This window comes from Bos javanicus, chromosome 11, assembly GCF_032452875.1.
Source record: "Bos javanicus breed banteng chromosome 11, ARS-OSU_banteng_1.0, whole genome shotgun sequence".
NCBI lineage: Eukaryota > Metazoa > Chordata > Mammalia > Artiodactyla > Bovidae > Bos > Bos javanicus.
Genome location: NC_083878.1, coordinates 19,140,989 through 19,168,262, shown reverse-complemented (window position 1 = coordinate 19,168,262; position 27,274 = coordinate 19,140,989). Strand labels below are relative to the sequence as shown.

The window sequence follows — 27,274 nt, the reverse complement described above, 5'->3', positions numbered from 1 at the left end:
GGCATGGGTATTAAGGATGCAGAGTGAACCCTTTCGTCTAGGGGCATGCTGCCTGTGTGCTGGGGATCTACTGACAAACCATCCAAGGCACACGCAGTGGTTCTCAGCCAGGCCCCCCAGGAGACATCAGGCAAGTCTGAAAACGTTGGCAGAGTCACAACTTGGGGGGATGGGGGGTGGTGTCCTGGGCATCCTGCTGAGTAGAGGCCAGAGATGCCACTCAGCATCCTACAGCCCACAGGACTGCTGTCTCGGCAGAGAATCACCCATCTGACCCTAGCGTCAGCAGTGTCAAGGTTGAGAAACCCAGGGATAGGTGCTAATTGCTATGTTCAAAACAGCTTCCATGTCTTTAGTGGCTTCTCTGCCTGGTACTGCCCGGTGGTGGAGGCGTACTTTATTGTCACTTGTAGTTTGGTTTAGAGGTCTGAATTGAGTCCTGAGGACAGGTAAGGGAAGGAGGGGACAGGCACACTGAGCAGAGGGGGTGGTATGGACAGCCCCCTGGAGGAGGTGACAGGAGCCCCTGGGGAACTGAAGGTTGTTGTTCATTGTGGCTAGAAGTTGAGGGAGGTAAATCAAGAAAAAGAGGGTGAGGAATAGCAAAGTGGAAGCCAGAGAATGGAGGGCTTTGACTGCTACGCTATAGCATTTGGCCCTTATTTAAAGGCTGTAAGAAACCCAGGAGAGGTTTTAAGTTGCTGGTTACATGTTCAGATTTGTCTCTTGGAACGTTAAATTTGGTGTTTCAATGAGCATTGATTGGAAGGAGACAGCTAGAGCTATGGAATTGATTTGGGGGCTCTTGCTATCATCGAGTAAGAAATGAGTCAAGGAAGTGACAGCGATGGGAGAATAGTTGAATTGTACAGATCTTAAGGGGCTCGAATCTGTCGGGACACTGGGGAAGGGAGGAACCAGAGTTGGGTTGTTGATTTCTGCCTTGCGGTGGCATAGACACAGACATGCAGGTCTCTTCAACAGGAACTGCAACAGGCAGAGCCCTTGGGGGATGTCTGTCCTTCCCGTTGGCTCTGGATGGTGCAGCCGCTTGGGGTACAAAGAGTGAGCCTCCCATTCCAGCATCTCCAGCACACATGGATGGAGAGAGGACAGGGCCAGTGCAGTAACACCTTCTTATGGAAGGAAAGGAGAATGGAAACACTCAGTAGCCACAGTTTCACATCCTGCTGGAGAGGATAACAGGACGCCTTTTGGTTTTGCTTTGAGAGGCTCTCCTCTCCATTGTCCTTTGTAGCTCATCTGGGTGGGTGTATAATTCATGTCTCAGCTCACACATCACCTCCTAGGAGAACTTTTCTCTGCATTCTCAGTGTAAAGTAGGCATCCAGTTTTTAATTGTTGTAGCTATTGGCACGGTGTGCATTATCTGTCGTCATCTGGTTCCTTTACTTCTGTTAACTTTTCCTGCTCCTCTTAGCCTGGAATGTCAGGTCACAAGGGTACGAGGGACCTTGTCTGATGTGTTCACTTTGAATCCTTAATACGTGGAATAATATGTGGCTCCGTATATTTTTTGAAAGATTGAGTAAATGAAGGAGAGAGGTGTAGAATGCTGAGGGAAAAATAGGCTTTTAGTAAAAACATTTTTTGGTGAGGGAGAGGAAGATGAATTTGGTCTTGGGTATGACACGTTTTTTTGGAATGTTTAAGTAGAGATGTCCAATAGGCCACTAAACATAAACCCAGGAAGGAGATTATGATAAAGGCAGCTAGTGTTTCTCAAGGCCTTCCTCTGTGCCAGACTGTGTTCTAAGCACTTGGTATAGTGGAGTGGTGGATCTCCAGAGGCAGAAGTTGAAGTGGAAAAAGCAGAGTGTGCATGAGAAGAAAGACAGGGACACAGTTCTGGGGAGACACCAGTATGTAAGAGGTGAGCAGAAAAAGAGGCTTCTCACAGAAGAAGCAACCCAGAGGCAGCGGGACCCTGGGAGAGTGTGGTATCTAGAAATCCACGGAAGAAGGAGGAGAAATTACTGAATGTCTCCAAGAGATCTAAAGGGTGTCCGCAGCCTTCAGCATCAGAGCAATGATGCTGGGAAGAGTTGTTTCTGGAAACCCCAGGGAAAGAGAGGTTGAGGGTTTGAGAATTTAAAGGTGGTAATGGTGGGAGTCCACCTACTCATGGAGGAGACACTGGAAACTCCAGTTCAGTCCCTGGGTCAGGAAGATCCCCTGGAGAAGGGAATGACAACCCACTCCAGTATTCTTGCCTGCAGAGTCCCATGGGCAGAGGAGCCTGGTGGGCTGCAGTCCACGGGGTCGCAAAGGGTCCGACACAGCTGAGCAGGCATGCGCAGCAGTGGGAAAGGGCTCGCAGAGACGTGGAGTTTGAACATGCAGTCGGGGGAGACATTTGTTACTCAGTGGTTCCTGGGGAGGTGAGGGTTGATGGCAGCTGGAGGTGGGGAGGTGTATCTTTCAGACAGTTTCTTTTTACTTCCCCGAATGTTCTGATTTTTCTTGTTCTGTCATTTTCCCAGTGGAGCCTTACTGGCTGCAATGTTGCCTGCTTGGTCAGGGTCTGCTGGGGCCTAACTGCCCATAGTTACTGACTCAGCTGCCACCAGCCACGAGGGCAAGGGTTCTACAGGGAGTTCCTTTACTATAAACTTCTTTGGGCAGGATCACCTGTTATTTTTGTATTTTTTTAAGTTACTCTGACTTCATGTGGTTGCACTTTCATTCACTTTCACTCAACCTGGTTGCAGGAAAGCCATCTTTCATAGATAACGCAGGCTGTTGGCAGTTGAAATGGCTCAGTAATATCCAAAACTGGACATTTAATAGATTTAACTTTGTTTAAGAATTTAAAAATTTGCATAAACTAACTCCCCCCTTCCCCTCCTACCAAGGGATGGAAATTAGGTTTCCAATTGGAAAAGTAAAGACTGTGTTTTTATTTTTAAATTTCATTTATTTCTTTATTTTGGGCTGTGTTGGGTTTTTGTTGCTGCACGCAGGCTTTCTCTAGTTGTGAAGAGCAGTTTTCTCATCCTGATGGCTTCTCTTGTTGCAGAGCATGGGCTCTGGGGCGTGCAGGCTTAGTTGTCTTGTGGTATGTGAAATCTTAGTTCCAGGGCCAGAGATCGAACTCATGTTGCCTACCTTGGCAGGTGTATTCTTAACCACTGGACCCCCAGGGAAGTCCCAAGATAGTGTTTTTAGAATGCTCTGTTTAAATGTGAAGTATACCTTAGTTTTCTGATACATTGATTCTAAAATGTTTTGCTTGAGGTTTTCTGAATTTCTCTCTGACTTTAACATGCCTGTAGGTAGTAGAGTGAAGTAATATAGAAAATTAAGTATTTTTTCTCTTTGTTGCTTTTGAAAGGAACATTTGAACATGTCTACATTTGATAGACATAATTTATTTGAAAAGAGTTTTATCATAGATGCTGGGTCCTAAGAAGTCCTTTCTTTTGATAATCTGTTTAAAAAAATGTGAACAAATTATATGATAGTGTGAGAAATCTACAGACATGATTATCTGGAGGTGTTAATACTAACCTTCCCCGATAGCTTACTTGGTAAAGAATCCGCCTGCAATGCGGGAGACCCCTGTTCAATTCCTGGGTCAGGAAGATCCGCTGGATAAGGGATAGGCTACCCACTCCAGTATTCTTGGGCTTCCTTTGTGGCACAGCTGGTAAAGAATCTGCCTGCAATGGGGGAGACCTGGGTTTGATCCCTGGGTTGGGAAGATTCCCTGGAGAAGGGAACGGCTACCCGCTCCAGCATTCTGGCCTGGAGAATTCCATGGATTATATAGTCCATGGGGTTGCAAAGAGTCAGACACGACTGAGGGCCTTTCACTTTAATACTAACCTAATTCATCAAATGGAGAAGGCAATGGCACCCCACTCCAGTACTCTTGCCTGGAAATCCCATGGACGGAGGAGCCTGGTAGGCTGCAGTCCATGGGGTCACAAAGAGTCAGACACGACTGAGAGACTTCACTTTCACTTTTCACTTTCATGCATTGGAGAAGGAAATGGCAACCCACTCCAGTGTTCTTGCCTGGAGAATCCCAGGGACGGGGGAGCCTGGTGGGCTGCCGTCTATGGGGTCACACAGAGTCGGAAACGACTGAAGTGACTTAGCAGCTTAGCAGCAATTCATCAAAAGGAAGAGTTAATGCTGCCAGCAAAGTTAACAGTATGTTTAGTGGGGGTATCTTAACCAGACATTTGATTCTTACTGAGACAAAGTGAAGTGTAGAGATCCTGGAAGGACAGGGTTAGAGGAGAGATGTAGTTGGACAAACTCACATGAAGTACTTGGATTTTCAGAAACACCATCGAGTATGTGATTGATACAAAGGCATTGAGCTTCTTCAAAGATGAAACCTTTTGGTATTTCTCAGCTTTTTGTTGTGTGGACTTCTTTATACTCTTAAAATTCACTGAAGACTCCAAAGACCTTTTGTTTATAAAGATTATATTGCTTTTTACTGTATTAGAAGTTAAAACTGAAAAATTTAACATATTAACTCGTTTAAAAATACCAATAAGGGGAGCTCAACTGGGTGCTTTGTGATGACCTACAGGGGTGGGGTGGGAATTGGGGAGTGGAGGGAGGTCCATTAGGAGGGGATATGTGTATATACATAGCTGACTTCTAAAAATCCATGTAAAAAACCAACAGGAAAATGGGGAAAATACAAATAAGAAAATTACTCATGCTTATGTAAATAGCTTATTTTTTATGAGAAATAACTATGTAAAAAGATTAAGAAAAATGGCACGGCTATGCGTTTTTTCCAGTCTCAATACCTGACTTAATCGAAGACAGCTAGATTCTCAAATCTGCTTCTGCATCTAGTCTGTCATTTTAAATATTGTACTTTAAATCATGAGAGAGTGAGAGTAAGAATTATATCTTAGTATATATATTATACTTAGTATATATATCTTAGTATTTTCTAAGAAAATAATTTTGAGCTCTTTGACCCCTGAAAGGGCTTCAGGCTTCCTGGGATAGAGGTGGGTTTGGCCCTCGACCATGCCTTAGGAATCACTGAGCTACACTTTGCGTTTCTTGAGGGTAGAGACCATTGCCTTGGTTCCCTTTTTTTCTGGTCCGTAGGGCCTAGTAAAATATTCTTTATGTTGACACCTCAGATGTATTTACTGACACAACTCACCCCCATAAAATTCCAGGGGAAGGAAGCATCCGGTGAATCAGGACTGAGCTTCCGCTTCAGAATGCCTTTCTCCTTGATTAGTCATGCTGTAAGAGGATCCATCACAGTCCTTTAACTCAGCAGCCACAGAGGTGCCCCGGACTCTTTCCACCGTCTGACGAGTTTGTAGACTGGGTTACACATCAAGATGAGTAGTGTAGGGAAACAATGTTCCCTTTCCCGCACAGCAGGTTCTAGGAAGTCTTGGAGTTGCTGGGAGAAAGAAGCGAGAATTGTTTTCTAGAAACAGAATGGAAAAGTCGGTGGAAATCTTAGGGGGCTGTGCTGGCACGTGGGATCCACTCTGCTCTCCAGGAAGAGAGAGCATATGCGTTCCTCCAGTTCGCATTTTCTGTACCAAGGCAGTGGCAGGTGGCTTGCAGAGTGAGTGGGAAGCCATAACCAATGCTCTGAGTAACAGCGTTTCCATTTGCCAAATGTTATGTTACTCTTCTCCAGGCCTGTAGTAGAAATATGCAAACTTAGACTGAAAATATGCATACTGTTAGTGTTAAGTTTTCAGACTTTTGAAAAAATATAGGTAAACAATATCAAAAGGTATCTTTAAAGTCATGTGGCAAATTTTGCATCAAACAAATACCTGTACAACTTACAGAGTTTGTATTGGAGCAGATTTACTGATCAGCTACTTCAGGACATATCTTCACACATATAGTAGCATAAACATAGTTGCTTTTGCATTTGACTTGCAAAGATGAAAGCAAAAGCATTTTAAAAAAGCATGATTTTGTTTGCTTTATCTGAATGAGTTGGTGGCGTTTTCTAACTGCTTGCCTCTCGGGCGCATAAGTCATCGTGGGACGTTCTTACTAATAGTCTCTGAACTTCTTTCCCTGTCCTTTTCTTCCGGGCCGTTTATCGCTGCCTTTAGCGCTTCAGCATGGAAGGGATCTCAAATGTCATTCAGAATGGCCTCCGCCACACCTTTGGAAATTCAGGTGGAGAGAAACAGGTGCTCAGTTATCCTTATTTTCTCATTCTCTGCTTTTTCATTCTCTGTGTAAGTTAAGGTCCTGAAAGCTGGCAGTCTTACTAATTTACTAAGACTATTGCTTAAACGAGAGAAATGAAAGTTCATTATATTTACAGCCTTGATAAAGCATAATATTTCCCTTTAGGAAAAAGCATTTTTCAAATTGGACAATAAATGCATTCTTAATACATGTTTTAGAGCTCTATTTTTCACTCTTACTTTTAAACAGATATGAATGTATTGATTTAATGAATTGCATGCATAGAATATATAGTTGTGAAAATAACTAAACTAGAATATGCTACTGTAATTCTGAACGTTTAAGAAACAAGATCTCTTTTGATATTTGGCAAAACTAATACAATTATGTAAAGTTTAAAAAAAAAAAAAAAAGAAACAAGATCTCATCGGCGGGGAAGGAAAGCCAGATGTTGGTATCATTTAGACTATAGTTCTAGGTCAAACTGTCTAGAATTTACCTACTTTTAAATGAAATTCATTTGTTTTTAAGATGTATCATGTGGCCAGTCAACTCCATTGTCCCCTGAATGAGGCATGAGAGATTATTAGTATAAAATCACCCATGGATATAAATATATAGTAAAATGTGTAATGTTATTTATAGTGTTAGTTATATTAACTTTTTTTTTTTAATATAATGACTTAAGGAATGTCACGAGCATAGGAAACACATCTATATTGAGTGTGCTTAGTATTACCTTTCACAATTGAAACCTTCACATTAAAAAGAAAACTTCTTTACTTCATAAGTGAAGATTGGGCAAGTCTGCAGAGTGTATATAGCTCGTAGGCAGTTTATCAGAGTAAGGCATCTGAGCCTAGGCTTTTACCGCAGATAGTTCTGCTTTGCTCAAGAAGAGAAATAACTGCTTTGCTCAAGAAGAGAAATAACCAACTTTAAATAATTCTTCACACTGGCATTTGCAACTCAGAAGTGGGCTCCATTAAGGGACGGTTGATTTTTTTTTTTTTTTAATTTTAATGCCTCTCACTTCTCAAACTCACAAAATAGCAGAATACCTTCCAAACTGACCCAGCATGTGGGAGTGGGGCAGGAAGGCCTGAAAGTGTGGTCAGACAGCATGCATGCCACATGTGGCTTCCTGGTCCTCCTTCAAGTGGCCTGACTTGCATGCTATTAGTGATGCCCCAGAAGGACATGTTTCTGGCTTCCTGGGTATTCTTTACAAAGAAACGTTTTCGGTTATACAACTGGGCATCACCTTGCAGAGGCCTACACCAAAAAGATGGTGGAAATTAAGTTTCTTAAATATTGACTAATTCATTGTAAGCAGTTATTGTTAAGCAGTTCTATTTTGTTTTTTGATTATGCATGGGATAAAATTGCTCAAAGAGGATTAGGAATAGAGCTGAGAGTCAGGACTGGGGCTAAATATTGGGTGCACCTGGAGATTCCAAGTTAAAAAAAACAAACTAGCAGATCTCTAGATAAACACATGCAAAATACATTGAGCTATACATTTTTTTTTGGTGGAGTGGTCAGAAGAGAATCTGGACAATAAGTTTTAGATTATGCTTTCATGGGACATAGTTATAGAACATTAGTGATACTTGTGAGCCTTATAGTAGAGAACCAGAGAGTTTGTCTCAATATCAGACATGAATTTTCATTATTTATTAGGCCCGTTTCTCTTTCTTCACTTTGCTCTTTTCCTTTAATACCTTTACGCATTTATAACTACTTACACAATAATTTAAAATAACAGTAATGCATCTCTAAAATTACTTGAGTTTTTCTGTTTTAGCTTTTGGAGAAAGCTGGAATGCACTTTTAAAATTGTCAACTTACCCATGTGACTGTATTGTTCAACCAGGAAAAAATGGTCTGAAACAGAATCATTTAACTGCTGGGAACTATTTTGTTATGCAGAATGGTTATGTAGTTGCATTTAAATTACCATTTCAAAAATGTGTTGAAATATGCAAGGAGAATGTTAGATAAGACTTCACTTTAACAATGAACAAATTGGGCAGATCACCCTCCCACACCTCCTTCTGTGAAATTTTCAGTAACTGAAAGGAGAGTAGATATTTATGTAAACAGTGGGCTTGTATGAAATAGAGGTGGGCAAAAAAAATGAGCTCTGGTTGAGATAGTAAGATACCTGTGTTCATTGTTAAAGTGGCTCATCTTTCATGTTATAAAACAAACCTTCTAGTAACTATATCACATTTTTACAGAGAAGGGAATGCAGATTCAAGTGACTTTTTTTTTTTTTTTAACTTGGCAGTACTTGACAACAGTCATTCCTTATGAGAAAAAAAATGGACCACCATCTGTTGAAGATCTTCAGATATTAACAAAAAGTAAGCAAAGATGAAATTAAACTGTTACCTTATTTACTTTTGCTGATTCTAAACACTTATTTTAATTGTTGCTGATGTTTTATTTTGTCAATTTAGGGTAGCATATGATGGATCTCATCATTTATTCTTTCGAGAAGGAAAATGTAAATGGCTGTGACATCAAATCCAACTCTCACTCTAGAGCTGATTTGTATTTTTCCTGATTTTCTTTATTTTTTAACTTTACAATATTGTATTGGTTTTGCCATATATCAAAATGAATCCGCCACAGGTATGCATGTGTTCCCCATCCTGAACCCTCCTCCCTCCTCCCTCCCCATACCATCCCTCTGGGTCGTCCCAGTGCACCAGCCCCAAACATCCAGTATCGTGCATCGAACCTGGACTGGCGACTTGTTTGATATATGATATTATACATGTTTCAATGCCATTCTCCCAAATCATCCCACCCTCTCCCTCTCCCACAGAGTCCAAAAGACTGTTCTATACATCACTGTCTCTTTTGCTGTCTCGTATACAGGGTTATTGTTACCATCTTTCTAATTTCCATATATATGCGTTAGTATAGTGTATTGGTGTTTTTCTTTCTGGCTTACTTCACTCTGTATAATAGGCTCCAGTTTCATCCACCTCATTAGAACTGATTCAAATGTATTCTTTTTAATGGCTGAGTAATACTCCATTGTGTATATGTACCACAGCTTTCTTATCCATTCATCTGCTGATGGACATCTAGGTTGCTTCCGTGTCCTGGCTATTATAAACAGTGCTGCGATGAACATTGGGGTACACGTGTCTCTTTCAATTCTGGTTTCCTCAGTGTGTATGCCTAGCAGTAGGATTGCTGGATTATAAGGCAGTTCTGTTTCCAGTTTTTTAAGGAATCTCCACACTGTTCTCCATAGTGGCTGTACTAGTTTGCATTCCCACCAACAGTATAAGAGGGTTCCCTTTTCTCCACACGCTCTCCAGCATTTATTGCTTGTAGACATTTGGATCACAGCCATTCTGACTGGCGTGAAATGGTACCTCATAGTGGTTTTGATTTGCATTTCTCTGATAGTGAGTGATGTTGAGCATCTTTTCATGTGTTTGTTAGCCATCTGTGTCATCTTTGGAGAAATGTCTATTTAGTTCTTTGGCCCATTTTTTGATTGGGTCATTTATTTTTCTGGAATTGAGCTGCAGGAGTTGCTTGTATATTTTTGAGATTAGTTGTTTGTCAGTTGCTTCATTTGCTATTATTTTCTCCCATTCTGAAGGCTGCCTTTTCACCTTGCGTATAGTTTCCTTTGTTGTGCAGAAGCTTTTAAGTTTAATTAGGTACCATTTGTTTATTTTTGCTTTTATTTCCAATATTCTGGGAGGTGGGTCATAGAGGATCCTGCTGTGATGTATGTTGGAGAGTGTTTTGCCTATGTTCTCCTCTAGGAGTTTTATAGTTTCTGGTCTTACGTTGAGATCTTTAATCCATTTTGAGTTTATTTTTGTGTATGGTGTTAGAAAGTGCTCTAGTTTCATTCTTTTACAAGTGGTTGACCAGTTTTCCCAGCGCCACTTGTTAAAGAGATTGTCTCTAATCCATTGTATATTCTTGCCTCCTTTGTCAAAGATAAGGTGTCCATAGGTGCGTGGATTTATCTCTGGGCTTTCTATTTTGTTCCATTGATCTATATTTCTGTCTTTGTGCCAGTACCATACTGTCTTGATGACTGTGGCTTTGTAGTAGAGCCTGAAGTCAGGCAGGTTGATTCCTCCAGTTCCATTTTTCTTTCTCAAGATTGCTTTGGCTATTCGAGGTTTTTTGTATTTCAATACAAATTGTGAAATTATTTGTTCTAGCTCTGTGAAGAATTTTGAAACATTTACAAGCTGAACTTTTTGGGGAAGAAAATGTAACTTAATTTTCCATCACCTATGGTATATTTAAGAATATTCAGTAAAATAAGTGCTTCATGGATCTTATATTAATATGACTGACAGTATCTCAGTAGGAAAGACTTAGAAGTGCAGCCTGAAACACTCCTTTCTTAGGAATGCAGAGATGAAGGTAGGTAGTTACAGGTAGAAAATAAATTGATGATAATATTTTCAGTACTTATTCACTAAGCAAGCATTTACTGAAGGCCGACCCTGGGCCATGCTGTGGGCACTTGGGATACTACAGTGAACAAAGCAGACAAAAATATTCCACCTTCAATGGGCTTGCATTTTAAAAAATAATTTGTTAGACTTAAGAGACATTCAATATAATGTGTATCTATAATAGCTATAAATGAGCCCTAAATTCTGGTTCTGTCCCTGTTATTTACAGGCATCTCGGTTGGTCACAGTGAAAAATTAGGATTAACATATTTGCTCTGTTTACCTCATAGCAAATAGATTAATGGACTTCCCTGGTGGCTTAGGCGGTAAAGCGTCTGTCTACAATGCGGGAGACCTGGGTTTGATCCCTGGGTCGGGAAGATCCCCTGGAGAAGGAATAGTTTGGTACAAGTCAATCACTTGGCCTTGTTTTTCTTGAAAGGATTGAATTTGCTCACCTGTTAGGTTTTTTCTAATCATAAATGTTTGTGGTAACTGTAAATTAAAGAGGGAGCCATATGAGAGAACATCATAGGAGTGGATATTAATGGTGATCTGGATTTTGGAACTTGGGGCTATGGAGGCATAGGTAGAGGGACCTTGAGGAAAGAAGTGTGTTATCTGCAAGCAGCCTGCCTGCCAACTGGAAGTTTTTTTTTTTTTTTTAGAATTAATGAATTTTTTATTGGAATTTTAGGATTGACATATTCTTTCCTTTGAACAAAACTTCAAAACATTTCAAGCTTATGTGATGCCAGTCTGTCTAGAAGAATTCACGGATTATGTGGGTGCCCAGTCCGCTATGCTTCAGGAAGAAGTTACGAGTGTCCAAGGCCACGTAGCAGGGACTCCCTGGTGGCCCAGTGGTTAAGACTCTGTGCTTCTACTAGGAGAGTGCCTAATTATAGAGCCACCTCTTGTAATTCCCAGTCCACTGTGCTTTTTAGTAATGCTGGCTTTTGGTGTGTGATTTTATGTAGAACTGAAAACAAATCTAAAATATGATTGAAAACAGAAATACTGAACATAAGTATTTCTCTAAGAAGGGAACAGAAATACTGCCAGGAACTGCTGAGGAATCTCAACTTCTCAGATCAAGGACTAGCACATACTTGGCCAAACCAAAGTCTACATAATTTCCACATCAAAATGCCCTAGGCACAGAGTCTTAGACGGTGTCTTTGTAGACTGACACAACTTGGCATTTGGGGTGAGCGAGAGTATGTACAGTGTGTAATGAGTGTCCAAGTTAGTATACTATATCAGTATAGTAGATGGAAGGATGACCTTTACTACGAACATTTAAAAGAGTTTGTCTCTTGAAAATTTTGGGGAGAATCTGAGCCTCTGCCATTCCTACCTGTAGATATACTGCAGGGGAAGCCCTGTGGAGACAGTCAGCATTTAGATATGTAGCCTTCCTCATAAGAGCTATTGGAGGTGCAATAATAGCTATAATAAGAATTAGAACATTGTTGGTTATGATGGTAATGATGGTCATGTTACATAGTGTGTATTATGTGCCAGACACTACTTGAAGCCCTTCATGTCTAAATTGGTAACTTCATACTCACAATAACCCTGGGAGACAAATTAATTATTATTGTCCCTTCACAGATGAGGAGCTGGGTGGTTAAGTCACTAGCTCACAGTCCCACTGCTAGGAAGTGGCCGAGCCAGGCTTTAAACCCAGGAAGGCTGACCTGGCAGCTGCACTGGGCTGCCTTGTCACACGTCTGGGGGAGAACAGTGGGGATGCTCCGGAGAGAGTTTGAGTTGGCAGTCACTGTGAAAGGACAGTATTCTTCTTGGGTTTATCCGAACCCAGGTGGTCTAGATGCTTTTGAACCACTATAATAGTATCTGTGTCTTCTATTATGTCTTTGCTTAGAGATCAAATTGTCAAGGATTCTCTTTCGAATAAGGCTGACTCACCCAGGTCCCTCTGGCATTTTAAGGAGCAGGCAGCCTGGCAGGGTGCTGGCTTGATGGAAGTCTGTTCTTCATTTTATTCTTTTCTTTAAAAGTTTCTGAGGAGGCTGACAGATAATGCACCTTGGAGAGTGCCGCTAACTCTTCATTTTTCTAAGTTTCTCCAGCTCATTAGACCTCAGCACCGAGGTTCTCCTTCCCAGAGCTCATAGAAGCGCACATTTTGGTAACTTGCTTGCCAGTATTTATGAAGACAAAAACTGAGCCTCTGTGTAATAAACCCTTTCCTGCCTCACTGTTTAGAAATTTTAAATCAAGAAAATAGCTCTCAGGTAGCTGTAATATTCTTACCTGAATGAGGACTTATTCAGCTATAATAAATTCTTGTCCATTTGCAGTTGTAAGTTTTTCATCCAGAAGATAATCAATTTGCATGAATTGGTTATACCATGTAATTAAGACTAAGGCTAGAATAATAGAGATTGTCTGAATTTGAAATCATTGTTTTCTTTCTCCTTTTATTTTACAGTTCTCCGTGCCATGAAAGAGGATAGTGAAAAAGTCCCAAGCTTGTTAACAGACTATATACTGAAAGGTGAGTTTTTTCTTTTTTTTTTTTAAGCTTTTTATTTCATATTGGGGTAAAAAGGTGAGTTTTAGAATAGTATATGTGCAGTAGTTGCAATGTTTTGATTAGTCAATAAATGTATCATCTTGCTAATAGATTGAAAAGTAACTTCTAAATGTGCAACTTTTCTTTATTGTATTTTACAGCATGAGGATAGATATGTAACTTATTTATGCTCCCAGCATAATAAAGCATTGTTATATAAAATTTAGTTTTTATTTGAGGTCCTGGGCTGGAAATAATTTTCACAGCTAAATTATAAACATCGAGGAAGGCAGTGGAGAAAATATTATGGAGATATTGCTATAATTATGTGAGTCTTGGGTGTTGACACTGGGAGGATTTGAGAAAGGTGCCTCTGCTATCTTGGGGACAATAGAAGGAGAAGGACAGATGAAAGCCAGTTAACCATCTCAAAGGGACTGGACGGGATAGGGTAAGGGATAGGGGAAGCAGGGAGAAGGAGAAAAAGAACGGATGTGCACACACTGAGGGCAGGGAAGAATGAGCCGTAGATCTTACGAGAGATCCGGACCACACAGGATGGGAACAATGATGAGGCAAAGAAGATTGTGTGAGACTTCAATGACATCACCTACTTTGCTGAGGAAAGAACAAAATTTGGATAATAGAGGGACTGAAGATCTTCCTTAATTCTAGGCAAAGCTAATACTTTTGAATGAAGTTATTTCTTTGAAAGTACCAGTTTTTCAGGTAACAGGTTTTCAGGGCAGCAGAGCAGTCCTCTCCTCTGGTCACACTTTTCTTCTCTGGGTTCTCGCTCTTCTCCATCAGGAGTTGCTAACTGAACAGAAGTTTTGGGATCTGTGAGATGTTCAGTAACTCAGATGGGACTATTCCTCAATCACAGCTTGATATAGGAGGAGCTAGCACAAAGCGAATAGTACCTAAGTATCACGGGTTAACGGGGGTAGGAAAGACTAAATTGACATGATAGTGTTTTTAAGTAAGCCGTGTTTTCTGATGGAGGGCTTTCTCTTCCTGTTGCATTCTCAATTTTCTGAAAACAAAAGCCTGACCTCTCTGCTTTTGTGTTGTGCTAGCACTGGCATGAAAGCTGGATCGTTCTGAGGTTTGTTCTTTATAGATGTGAATCAGCAATGAGATGCACATAAAGAACATGTCTTAAGTTTCAATTGGAGTGGGTTGCTAGGGTACTGCCATGAGAGCCAGGGATAGACCAGCTTCCCAAACACCATCTATTTTATCATCAGACTTCATGGGAGAATTGTATGACCCAGAGAGCAGAGTGCTCTTGGGCGGGGGCAGGGTGGGGGAGTGATTTTTGCTTTTTTCCCTGAAAACCCAGGACTGTAACTGTGACCCTGCCCTGCCTCAAGCTTCCCCTCTGCCCCACTGCCCCATCCCGGTGACCCAGTTGCCCGCCCCACCTGCCAGCCCACCTCTAGGTAAAGTGTACCAGCTGCTGACAAGCTGCTTGTGTCCATGTGTTGTGGTCTTGGCTTTGTATTGTAAGGACTGGGTGGAGAAGCAGCTGGGGTTCAGACTAAGGAGTGACTCGATAGCCCAAGAAAATGAAGAGGGGAGGGTAACACACTCAGAGGTGTTCACGTGCTTGGGAAGGTGAGGATAGAAGGCGATTCAGAATGCTCTTTTCCACCCACTCTGGAAATCCACAGCCAGTTAGTGATTTCTCTTCCTTGGGGATCAGTAGAACACTTTACCTGGGAAGGGGGTATTGTTCAGGGGAGAACTCTTCATCCCTTTTCTTGGTGGGATTTTCTCCTTGTTTTTAACGCTGGTGACTATGGGTGGCGTGTGTATGTGTTTGTGTGTGAGTCGCTTGGTCATGTCTGTTTAAGGGAAAACTCTTCATCCCCTTTCTTGGTGCGACTTTCTCCTTGTTTTTAACACCAGTGACTATGGGTTGCGTGTGTGTGTTAGTCGCTTTGTCGTGTCTGACTCTTTGCGACCCCATGGACTGTAGCCCACCAGGCGCCTCCTCTGTCCATGGGGATTCTCCAGGCAAGGATACTGGAGTGGGTTGCCATGCCCTCCTCCAGGGGATCTTCCTGACCCAGGGATCAAACCCACGTCTCGTATATCCCCTGCATTGGCAGGTGGGTTCTTTACCCATAGCCACCTGGGAAGCCTGGCTGCCTACATATACCACCTTAATTTCAATGCGAAGGTGACAAGTGAAAGAAGGTAGAAAAGTGGCCTCATTTGACCTAAGATGGGGTGGGTGCTTTATGAACTATTAAGCTTCTCTTTCTCACAACTGCTTAATCACGCCACTGCAGCCTGCTCTATCCCAGCCCTCAACAGCTGTACCAAAGGCTAGTGTAGCTCTGGCTGCCACTGTGCTGATCCAAGATAGGAGGAAAGTGGTGTGCAGAAACTTGCTTCCTTCTTTGACTTCACCAGTTAGCTGTCTGCCGTGTTACAAGCCTCCAACAAGGCTGTTATAGGTTTGTATCTCTAAGTGGTACCCTGAGAGACATGACCTCTTGGCATCTCATTTCTGGACAATTCTAATCAGTGTGTCTTGAGAAAACTTTTCGTTGTTGGGTATAACCTTTGATACCTTTAAAAAAATGCTACTATAGATATGTATTAATGTTTAATTTTGTTTAATGGTGTTTTTTATATACATATAGAATGTATATAAAATGCATATACATATAAATGTATATAAATATATATATATACATCTTTGTAATGTATACAAAATATGCATTTCTATTCAAAAGTTTTTTCTTCTTCCTCCTCTAGTTCTGTGTCCTACATAGGGCAGCATCACTTCAGGAACAGCTTTATCCTTCGTGGGCAACAAGCTACAATTCCTATAGCATTATTCTGAAAGCTGGCTACTATTACCTTCCTGCGATTGGAAACTCAGGACACTTGAACTTGGGTTTGTGGTTCAGTATTACTAGATCATGCCTGCTCTAATTCTTTGTATCTTGAACTGAGAGAACCATGGCACTATTTTGGATTCTGGAGTTTTTTTTGTTAAATACTAACAATTCTGAGCTCTTCCCCGGCTCTGTAGCGTAAGGGGGAGAGATGTTCACTGTGCACACGCAGCTGTATTTTTCATTAACGGACAGAACGTCTGAGTTTTTACGGCTTTCTAGATCTAAACTGCACTCACTCAAGAACTAGATTAAAGCATTGAGAGATTTATACTATAGCTGTTCTTCGGTGATGGCAAGAACCAACACTGATTTTTTTTTTTTTTTTTTAAGAGAACTGTCCGTATAAACATTACCTACCAGTATTGTCCAGAGAGACTGAAACCTGGGGTTTCTGGAAGAAGGGAAACCATAATATACATTATCTTGGCTCAGTACTTTGTCAAAATCAAAACACCTGGAGATGGTCGATATTAAGGCTTGCTGCGTGTCTCACCATTGTTCAAGTTTTAACCATTAAGCTGACATTCACTTTCAGAATCTTGAATTGTTTAACTTTCGAGGTTCCCATGTTTCATTTCACATGTCTGTGAAAAAGTGTCCTTAAAAGGACTTGGTGTCTTTTAAGGTGCTTAAACCATACGCTGCGGCAGTGCCTGCTCCCTGTTACTGTCGTATTGTATTCATGCCTGTGTTTTCCTCAAGCACTAATTCTAGGAACAGCTACTCATGGATCCATCCCTAGTCATGAAACACCTTTGCCAGTTCCAGTCAAGTCAATTCCATTTAATAAATGTTGGAAAAAAAGTAGCATACATTTGAGAATTCTGAGTTTTGGTTTCTATTAAACTTTTCTTCCCCTAACCATGCCGCATTCCTCCCTTTGCTGTTCCACACTGTCTTGTTACAGAGCGTGAGCTGGTGAGGTCTTGATTAGCCTCCTGCTAAGTGGGGGTGCGGGGGCGGGGAGAGGGGCATTTTTCAGATAGTGATAAGCTACTGTGGAATGACAGAAGTCTCGTCTTTTCCTGTGTCTGTGAAGCATTCCTGACAGCCTCTTCCCAGCACCAACATGAATGTAAGTAGAGTCTAACTAGCCGTCGGACTTTTCAGATCCCACTTAAAACATCTGTTGAGTGTACAGAGCCCACTGTGTTCCTCGCTCTGCTCAGTAAAACAGGAAGACGGCAACAGGTCAGTTTGGAGTTTGATGCCAGCAGAGCATGTCAGCCTTGCGCTAGGGCTGTGTGGAAGTGGAGACGGTTCCTTGTTTTACTCGTGTCTTCATAGTGAATATGTGAACAGTGTGTCCCATGCTCTTGAACTGATGAAGATTCTTACCAATAGAACTGCCATACAAGAGGGCAGACTAAATGCAAAAGAGCTGTCTTCTGAAGCCACTCAACAGTAGTCTGTTTATAGTTCCTTCTTAAGTTGATGCATCTGAACTGTATGAAAAGAATGCTATTTTTTATGATCAACTCAAAGTCCCTTTTTAATGAGGGTTCCCTGATTTTGCTTGGTAACCTCATTACTCCTCAGCAGTAAACCCTAGAGTTTCCCACTGCAGCTCTTCTCCTACACATGATGGATGACACTAATGATGAGACGGGCATATTTGATTGGTGACTGACAACAGGTAGGTTTTAAATTTCCCTCACAGCAGCCTCCCTGGGCTGTACACTTGGCGGTGGGCACTGGGGTCCGGGGATGCCCCTTTTTTGTCTCACAAGTATTTCTTGGGAAAGGCCTGCCTTCTGAGCAAAGCAATGGGGCTGTTTGTGATGCTGGAGATTCATGGAACTGGCAACCTTAAAATAAAAGGATGAGTCATCTTTCACATCTCAGACAGAATCTTTCTGAAAGCGACATCATGTGATTTGGATTCAAAGTGTTTATTTGCTGCCAAGAATCAAGTTGCAGGTAATCCTCTTACAGCCTTGTTTTTTGAAGAAAACAAACTGTAGAACTGCAGTGCACTCCAAGTGCCATATATCTATTTTATTCTTCAGGAAATTATATTTTTCTTTTACAGAGCACAACAGGAACCAAAGTAAAAGAGTAATAGATACAGCACTCAGGATAAATCAAATCTTTAAAATAATAATAAAAAAAATTTACACCTTGTCCTATATCCTGTTAGTATTTTCATAATATGGCCATGATTGAAAAAAACAAAAAGCAAGCATTTACAATTTTTTGATAGACTTTTTATGCCAGGAATGGTTAATTGTCAACAAAAATTTATACTAATCAGGCTGATGTAAATCTATTTTGGTAGCATATCATTAACAAATTTATTTTGGAGATAGATAAAAATATTGCCCCTTGATAATAAATCTTTTTTTTTTTCTTTGATGCAAACAGCTAGAACACCTTTTTCTTTTCCTTTTTTTTTTGATATTCTAAGACAAAAGAAATGGTTAATCTTCAGATTAATAAATTAGGTCATTATAATAATAAATTAATTTTTTTTAAAGTTCAGCAACCTCTGTCCAAGTATTTACAACAATACTTGAAAGTTCCTTTACAAAACAGAACACGTTTTCTTTTCACATTAAGCATACTGGGTATCTGTGTCTTTCACAACAAGCATTTTTAAAAGAAAAAAAAATCAATGCAACAAATGGGTAATTAGTATAAAAGTGCTAAGAGCTGTTTGAAAAGTTTAACACTATAGTATACAGTCAGTTATATCTGAGGCAAACTACAACAAACTTCCAGCTTCTTATGGACAATATTCCAGTAGTTGTTTCAAACAGTTGTTTGAAAGAAGAAAAAAATCCAGGAGCTGATTAGTGATGCAGCTAAAACTGCCATCGATGTCTCTGGCCAGTGAGCGAATTGAAAACCGAAAGCAAATCCAAATGAGGAAGAATTTAATAAAGGAATACCTTCTCCATGGCAGGTATGGGGCGGACTGCTCAAGGCGTGTGCATACACACACATACACTCACACTCACACACACATTTCTCTTCCCAACTAAACTGCAGGTAGAATGAGATTTTGTGTTAGTCAAAAATTTGTGATGGAATGCCTGTTTGTTTTTGTTCTGGTTAAAATCTCATAAAAATACATTCAACAGGAAAACATAAAATTGTATGTGTATAAATATATATGCATATATATATTATATACACACGCACACAAATACTTTTGTTTTTCTGAAGCATAAGAGTTACATAAATATTCCTATAATTGCTAGAGTTTAAAGAGGCATATTTTTTTTTTGAGCTTCAACCAAGGTGCTTGAATAATATACAATTAAAATGAAGTAGTTTCTATTTTGTAGATTCAGTATATAAGAAGGAAAAAAAAATATCCCCAAACAGTCTTTTTTTTTTAAAAAAAAGTTTCTTTTTAAGCTAGAGCTTCAACGAAAACTATGAACAACCAACAACAGAACAGAAGAAAGCGACAACAAGGAAGTGTAGCCCTGGAAACGCCTGGTGACCTCACCCTCTCCTCCTTCCTGCCATGTGGCCGGCAGAAAAGCTCCAGTGCTCACATCAAGAAACGACTCAGGTCCTGATCATCTGCTGACTCTGCTAGGAACTGGTTGATTGGCTCGGAAGAAAAAAGAAAGCAGCAAAAAGTATAACTGTGTAGATCCTTAATCACCCGCTTTAGAGAAACGTGGCTACCCCACGCCTCCTGCTTCCTCACTGCCTACTGCAGCTGTGACTGTATAGAAAAGAAGCGTGTGGCCTGAGGCCTGGGATGGCTATCAAAAGGGTCTGGTGCTTTTGTCTGGTAGTCTAAGGTGGTTACAGGCAGAAGGATCGCAAGGCCTGTTTTCCTGCTCGCTCAGGCCTGAGCTTTGCAGCAACCAGTGCAGTCTTCCAAGCAACAGGAAAGGATATCCTCTGGGCCACTGGACTGGACTTCTCCCCGAGCCGAGCTGACCAACTGTGTCTTTCCACCACCGCCCCCCTCCCACCCATTCTCCCCAACCAAACTCACTGTCCCCGCCCCCAAGTTTCTCTACAGCTATATTACAAGCAAATACATCTTAGCAACTTTGAAACCTTTGGTTCTAAGACACCACTTGGTCAGTGATCTTGAGGAGGAGTGGGAATGCTTGCTCTGCATGCCGCCGCCGACAGAGCCCAGCCCAGGAAGTCCTCAGCGCTGTACATCAAGTCACAATCCAATACAATCCACTAAGCAAGTGCACGAATTCGAGTTTACTTTTTAAAAAGCAGACTGAGTCGTTTTTCTGTCTTTCAGAACCTCATTGGTGCCGCCTGTCTTCACACTGTTTGGTAGAAATTGTCTGCCTGTAGGTGGTTCTGTTTCTGCATGCTGTAGAAGCCACTGAATCTCGCGTCTGGTTCCGCGATTCTCAGCATTCTCTGGGAACCGTCCACCTGGACCCGGGTTCCTTTCTTGCAGTCCACAGATACCAGCTGATTATTTAAAGAAGAAGGCTATTTCATAGGAGGAGGGGGAAAAAAAAACATAAAGAATTAGCTGCTTTATGTATCTTGAATCAACAGATATCTAGGCCTCATTCAAGTGAGATAACAGCATCACAGTACATGGATGAGCGGACTACATGGGGTAACAGCCTGTTCTTTTTGAGGGGGGTGGGGCATGCCACATGGCACACGGGATCTTAGTTCCCTGATCAGGGATTGAACCTGTGCCTCCTGTACTGGAAACAGAGAACTTTAACCACTGAACTGCTGGGGAAGTCCTACCAACTATACTGGGATACTGAAAAACTGTGTTTAAAGGTAAAATGCCAATAAATTATGTCGAGGAGGAGATAAAGGCACTGAGAAAATACTGAAGTGACTTAATTATTTTCAAATCCTTGAAGTACAGATCAGTCCTTGAGTTGAAGGATGAATGGAAGGTACCAGGGAGGCAGCTGTTAAGATAAATGGACCATTTTGAATCACTCAGGCTGTAGAATGAGCATCCCGGTTTGGGCCAGTCCCTCTGTCTCCAGCCACACGCAGGTGGGGACTGTCCTCTACAGCCCTGTATCCCAACCCAGCGGCAATTTGCGTGTTTGTTGGAAAAAATCAGAGGCAGGCTATTCCATCTGATAAATTTTCTGTGATAGGGTTATCTGGATGATAAAATGGCTGTTTTCAATTCTTAAGGTTGTATGACTTTTTTTCTTGAGTAAATGAATTACTTCCTACTTTTTAAAACAGGCAGATTGAAGCCCTTTGTACTGACAGCAAATACATGTTCTTTCTCCACCCTGTCTGGTATTATTTCACACAATGTCTCTGTCTGTTGCTGCCCTTCTCCTCTCTGCTTGCCTTTGACATGTTTCTCTGTCCTTTGGACTTCTGTACATCTTCATGAGCTTTCAGCTCTCCTCTTTCCCTCTTCTGAGTGTTACCTTCTACCCTCAACCATCTATGTTGATAGATGATTGAGAAATACCAAGTGATCAAGTTTTAATCTCTAATATAAACAACAATGACTTAAACAAATACCCCTGGATTGATTCCTATTTGAAAACTTTAAATTCAGGAAATTGGACTTGTGAAAAAGGTCGGGTTCGTTAACCGATGGATGATGGAGAATTCATTCAGTGACTGATCTAGCCCCAGGCAAGTACTATATATCTGATCATTACAGCCTGATGTACATTTGAGGCCGTGAAGAGCAAAGTAAAATTCGGCTGGTAGAGCAGATATCCAGCAATTAAGAAAACACAAGCATGGAGGCTTTCCTAGTTTGATTGTTTAAGAGGTTGAAACTGTCAGGACAATACCTTAGTTGGTGTTCGATACCAGCAGAGCAGTGGTACCCACTGCTTCTTCTGATTGATGAACAGGAATGCTATTACGATAGAGAGGCCTATTATTATGGGAACCACAACTGAGGCAATGGAGTCCACCGAAGACTCTTCTGAGTTCAGCCTGGTATTCTCTCTGTGATCTGTCTGGGGGTGACCCACGTCTAGGAGAAAAAAGATATCACATGCATGTATTACCTAAACCAGAATTTTTAAGGCTTATCTTAATTATACTGCAAATAGAGATCAGTGGCTTGGTTTTATTGCTTCCCAGTACTTTAAGGCTAAAACATGATTAAAACATGATTAAAGTCTAATGTGGATCCATAGAGCTCTTATGAAAGGGCAGAACTCTTAGGATGGATGTAAAAAAGGAAATATTAGGGTGAGAAGGTTTAACAACTGGGCAGGATGATACTGATTCTAGCTAGTCAAGAAAAGGTTCTTACGTAGACTTAAAAAATGACTTAAAAATATTTTGATTAATGCTAACCTTTATGGTCCTTCTAAGATTCTGAAACAGAAACATCAGCTTTCCTCCCTGCTTATTTATACTAGTAAACAGGAGGCGAGGACAAAGTACACGCTTCTACTTAGTGTAATAGGTAAGACTAATTAGTGCACTTGTAAAAACCAAGCCAGGATCAAAAGCTTGGTCTGTTGGTTGATATTTCAGTTTACTGAGCTCTAAGCAAAAATGCCTTACTTTTCATAAACAATAAAAATTCACTGGGCCTGTTAGATCATTTTCCTGTATAAGGGACATTTAATTTCGCTCTCATAGACGATGGGTCTTTTCATTCTTTTAAATCACCATTCTTTAACAAAGGTAAATATACAGCAATCAGGAGCACTCTGAAAATGTCCTTATTTTGTCTGAAGTAAACCACTGTAGTCAGGATCAGGTTAGTGAAAGATGCGGAACACATACAATCAAAAGGACCTGATTTTGAACTGTTTTGAAGACTCAGCTCATGAAGCGGCACAGTTTTGTGATGTTAATACTGTCTTTAATTTAAAACTCAGATTTTTATTAATATACTTCTGTGTGTTTGTGGGGGGATGGAAAGAAGAAACCCTTCCTAGTCATTTTAGCCACCATAGATGGTAATACTTTATAGGAGGTAGAAAAAAAGCAAACGTATTTATCAGCATGAAAAAAATGCAAAAAAGATAAACATCTATTGATGAATTCAGGGTGCAAATATATAATGAAGAATGAACTTTTAGCTTCCCACAATATAAACGATATTGGAAGTGTTTTTAGGAGTATATGACATATAAGAAGATTATAAAGTAAATTGAGGCTTGGGGAAAGAAAAATGAAGTTTCAGTTGAGCTCTGTTTAAAAAAAAAAAAATTTGTCTTTAAATTGTTTTACGGCCTAAAAGCAGGCCATAAAATTTAGCTTTAAGCTTTCTAGCAGCCAAAGCAAAAATGGAAACAAGCACCATCAATAAGATTCACACTATCTTTAAGATGAAAACAAAGCAGTTGCTTAGGAGAAGCATAGATTTCCTTGGTACCAACACATGGGATTTCTCCTAAGGGTCTTTATAGCACAACCACTATGTAACTCAGAGTCCTCAACATAATAATTAAGGGCTATTCTTGTGGCCAAAACTCAGCACCCAGAGCAGTATGTGGCACTGAGCAGGCACTAACTGACTGACTGTACACATAATGGGAAAGCGCCTTTCAGTCAGCAATTATATAAGGAGCCAAAACATGGGTCCAGGAATTTGGCTCTCTGGTCATCTGGCTGGATCCAAGCATAACACTTACACAACATCTAAAGTAAGCGATCATTACTCTCTCAAGCAATGAATTAATTTCTTCCAAAAGAAATAACAAAAACTGTCTTAACAATGATTTTGAAAATGTCCTTGGAGTAGACAGGAGGCAGTACTCAGTCATGGCTAAGAGCAAGCTTACTCTATTTTGATCAAGAGACCTACTTCTAGATAGAAGGTTAAGATTGACAGGAACTTGGCCGTGCTTTGCCACTTAGCTGCTGAGAGGCAGAATAACATCTCTATTGCACACAACTAAAAGCACAGAGCAAGAAAAAAAGAAGCATGGAAAAGCCTGATGAGTGGGAAAACCAACATTATCAGTAATAAACTGAACTCTCAGAGTGAAAATTGCCCAGAGGCAGAGGGCAATCTTAATGCATAAATGCTTACAGGGTCCACAGGGGCAGGTGAATAATGTATTACTACTACGCTTACAAAGTTTATTCACATACATACATTTGAGAGATGGCTTAGAAATTCCAGATACCAAGCTTTTATGACCAGGAACATACTTCTTTCCATTATCACTAAGTCTCTGAGCATGTGGGGCCGGAAAAGAGGCATTTTATCTGCAGACTTACTTCATCATCCCAGGCTGTTAAATATGTTACAGCCAAGCAGGTCTTTCCTGGACTGGTTGTTTGAGATTACTTGGACATGTGATTTAATAGGTTACTCAAAAGAAGTTTTGAAAATTAAAAAAAAAAAAGTAAATCATACACATGACAGATTTGAGAGAAGTGAAACGTGATGAGAGTACGAACTCCGCTTCCACTGTGCATTAACTGAGCACCTGCAGTGAAATAGACTCTGATATCCGCTGGCGTTGGCACTCACCTCTGGGGAGATGGATAATGTCGTTTTCACTGGGTGTGGGCCACAGGGGGACCTCCATGTCAATCTCCCGATGATTTGTCTTCTCAATGGGTATATTGGTTGGTTCTGGGACATACATTTCTAAAAAGAAGGGAAGGTTTTTTTTTTGTAAGAGATGATTAGAGGGGAGCGCCTTATTAACTTCTGTCTCCTCAACCCAGGTAGATGGTGCATTCAGTTCACTACAACACAATACAACACGTCCTGGGACACAGAAGATGCAGCTTCTGCACTGACAGCATTAATGCCCAAGACTCACTGCCTTTGCAGGCGTGGGAAACATGTCTTACAGCCATTTAAAAGGGGGAGAAGAAGTTTACTCCTCCACCAAACTCCAAAGCTCTGCTTTTTCCTAACAAATGCTGCTGACTACAGATTTGTGCAAGCTGATGGGCACTGGCTGAAATGAAAGGATTTCTTTTACTTTCCATCAGCTAAATTATACTTTAATAACTGTTGCTCTTTAATCCATGAGTGTTGAATCATTTATATGAAATATGTCACAGGAAGTGAAAAAGTTAAAGCACCTTCATTCTTTATTCATTTCCCCTTCACTCTGTTCCCCTCAAAAGGAATGGACGTCAGCAGACCTCATACGGTGCTGCCTGATTTAAGTCTTACATGTCTGCTCTGTTACTCCTGGAACCATGTAGACTGGAAACTGAACTTGAGTAAATATGCTTATATTATCTAACTCAATCATACAGACACTTTGATCAACAAGATACTACAACATGAAACAAAACTGAGAAGAATGATATATTTGTTAACCCCAAATATCAGGAATATATTCCTAACTTCATCTGGCTAACAATAATTAGCCAACTTTTTAAAGAAATAATTCTTAAGAACCTCTTTTTCCAACATATGACAACAGAAATCTGCATCAAACACTCTTCTTGGCCAAGTCCTGCCGTATTATTAACTGGTTTTTATAATAAGGTTACCCAACACTGGCGATACTCAATACTAATAAAACAGCCTTGTGCTGTGCTGTGCTTAGTTGCTCAGTCTTGTGTCTGAGTTTTTGTGAACCTATGGACTGTAGCCCGCCAGGCTCCTCTGTCGATGGGATTCTCCAGGCAAGAATACTGGAGTAGGTTGCCATGCTCTCCTCCAGGGGATCTTCCCGACCCAGGGATTGAACCCAGGTCTCTGGCATTGCAGGCAGATTCTTTACCATCTGAGCCACCAGGGAAGCCCAATAAACAGCCTTATTTAGACCAAAATACATGAAATATGTTTTTATAAGTTAGAATATTTCTGCTTAGAGTGATCGATGGCTATCCCAAAGTTACTAGTCTTTCAAGAAGTGAACCTTAAAAAAGACAGATTTGAGAGAAGTGAAAAGTGACAGAGAAGAGAGTATGAACTCAGCTTCCACTGTGCATTAACTGCCCAAGGTTATGCATCCAGGAACGGCACAGCCAGGCTTCAAATGCAGTCCTGTGAATCCAAAACCCAGGTCTTCCTACTGTCCCCAGGAATAAAGTCACTTTGGCTTTAACTTTCTTAGTTAAATTTCAAGACCTCCTCCAGTAGCTCAGTGGTAAAGAGTCTGCAGGCAATGCAGGAGCCACAGGAGCAATGGGTTTGATCCCTGGGTTGGGAAGATCCCCTGGAGGAGGGCACGGCAACTCACTCCACTGTTCTTGCCTAAAAAATCCCCTGGACAGAGGAGCATGGCAGGCTACAGTCTATGGGCTCACAAAGTGTCAGATACGATTGAAGCAACTTAGCATGCATGTACTCAGACATGACAAGAACTACTCACTCTTAAGAGTTTTGAAAGGTTCAACAACTCACTGAAATAAAAAAGAGAGTTTACTGAAAACATTTTCATTTACAGAAGCACGGGCCTGAGTATCAACTAGTGATTCCAAACTTTTCTATCATATCTGAGTCACCCGAGGCCTTATAAAACCTGCTCACAGGTCCTGATTTGGTAGGTCCGGGCTAGACCTGATTTGGTGGTTCTAGGCTGTATGTGGGGATGGTGTTTAGCTTGCCCACTGAGACATCTTGAAATACGATATGAATTTCCTGGAGGAATTTGGGAAGAAAGCCCCTTGACATTTACATGACATCTTTGCTATGGTGTCTTGAGCCCCTGCCCTGCCTGGTCCAACACACAGACTTGAGCTGCCTTATCACCCCAGGGGCTGCCTCAGGAGAAAGGGCTATCATGAGACTCACAGAAAACCTGTGAATGTCAGCAGCTAGTGTCAGACTTTATTTTTCTGGGCTCCAAAATCACTGCAGATGGTAACTGCAGCCATGAAATTAAAAGACGCTTACTCCTTAGAAGAAAAGTTATGACCAACCTAGATAGCATATTCAAAAGCAGAGACACTACTTTGCCAACAAAGGTCCATCTAGTCAAGGCTATGGTTTTTCCTGTGGTCATGTATGGATGTGAGAGTTGGACTGTGAAGAAGGCTGAGCGCCAAAGAATTGGTGCTTTTGAACTGTGGTGTTGGAGAAGACTCTTGACAGTCCCATGGACTATAAGGGGATCCAACCAGTCCATTCTGGAGGAGATCAGCCCTGGGATTTCTTTGGAAAGAATGATGCGAAAGCTAAAACTGCATTACTTTGGCCACCTCATGCAAAGAGTTGACTCACTGAAAAGACTCTGATGCTGGGAGGGATTGGGGGCAGGAGGAGAAGGGGACGACAGAGGATGAGATGGCTGGATGGCATCACTGACTCGATGGATGTGAGTCTGAGTGAACTCCGGGAG

The 27,274-nt window shown here is 41.1% G+C and overlaps 2 protein-coding genes across 6 annotated transcripts in view; one reads left to right on the top strand and one right to left on the bottom strand.

The window, feature by feature from the left end:
- Positions 1-16,909, top strand: part of FEZ2 (fasciculation and elongation protein zeta 2) — a 45,139-nt gene extending 28,230 nt beyond the window's left edge. The window contains exons 6-9 of one of the 3 annotated variants that reach the window (XM_061432067.1): positions 6,099-6,179; positions 8,474-8,549; positions 13,096-13,161; positions 15,952-16,909. In XM_061432067.1, the coding sequence (XP_061288051.1) occupies positions 6,099-6,179; positions 8,474-8,549; positions 13,096-13,161; positions 15,952-15,968 (240 nt within the window). In that variant the 3' untranslated portion in view covers positions 15,969-16,909. The remainder of the gene's footprint in view (positions 1-6,098; positions 6,180-8,473; positions 8,550-13,095; positions 13,162-15,951) is intronic. The other 2 variants (XM_061432068.1, XR_009739324.1) reach the window with 2 other exon arrangements.
- A 1,061-nt stretch (positions 16,910-17,970) lies between these two features.
- CRIM1 (cysteine rich transmembrane BMP regulator 1) overlaps positions 17,971-27,274 on the bottom strand; it is a 209,101-nt gene continuing 199,797 nt past the window's right edge. For all 3 annotated transcript variants that reach the window (XM_061432066.1, XM_061432065.1, XM_061432064.1), the window contains 3 exons: positions 24,493-24,612; positions 21,836-22,023; positions 17,971-20,525 (listed from right to left, as the gene is read on the bottom strand). In XM_061432066.1, coding sequence (XP_061288050.1) covers positions 20,349-20,525; positions 21,836-22,023; positions 24,493-24,612 — 485 coding nt within the window. In that variant the 3' untranslated portion in view covers positions 17,971-20,348. The remainder of the gene's footprint in view (positions 20,526-21,835; positions 22,024-24,492; positions 24,613-27,274) is intronic.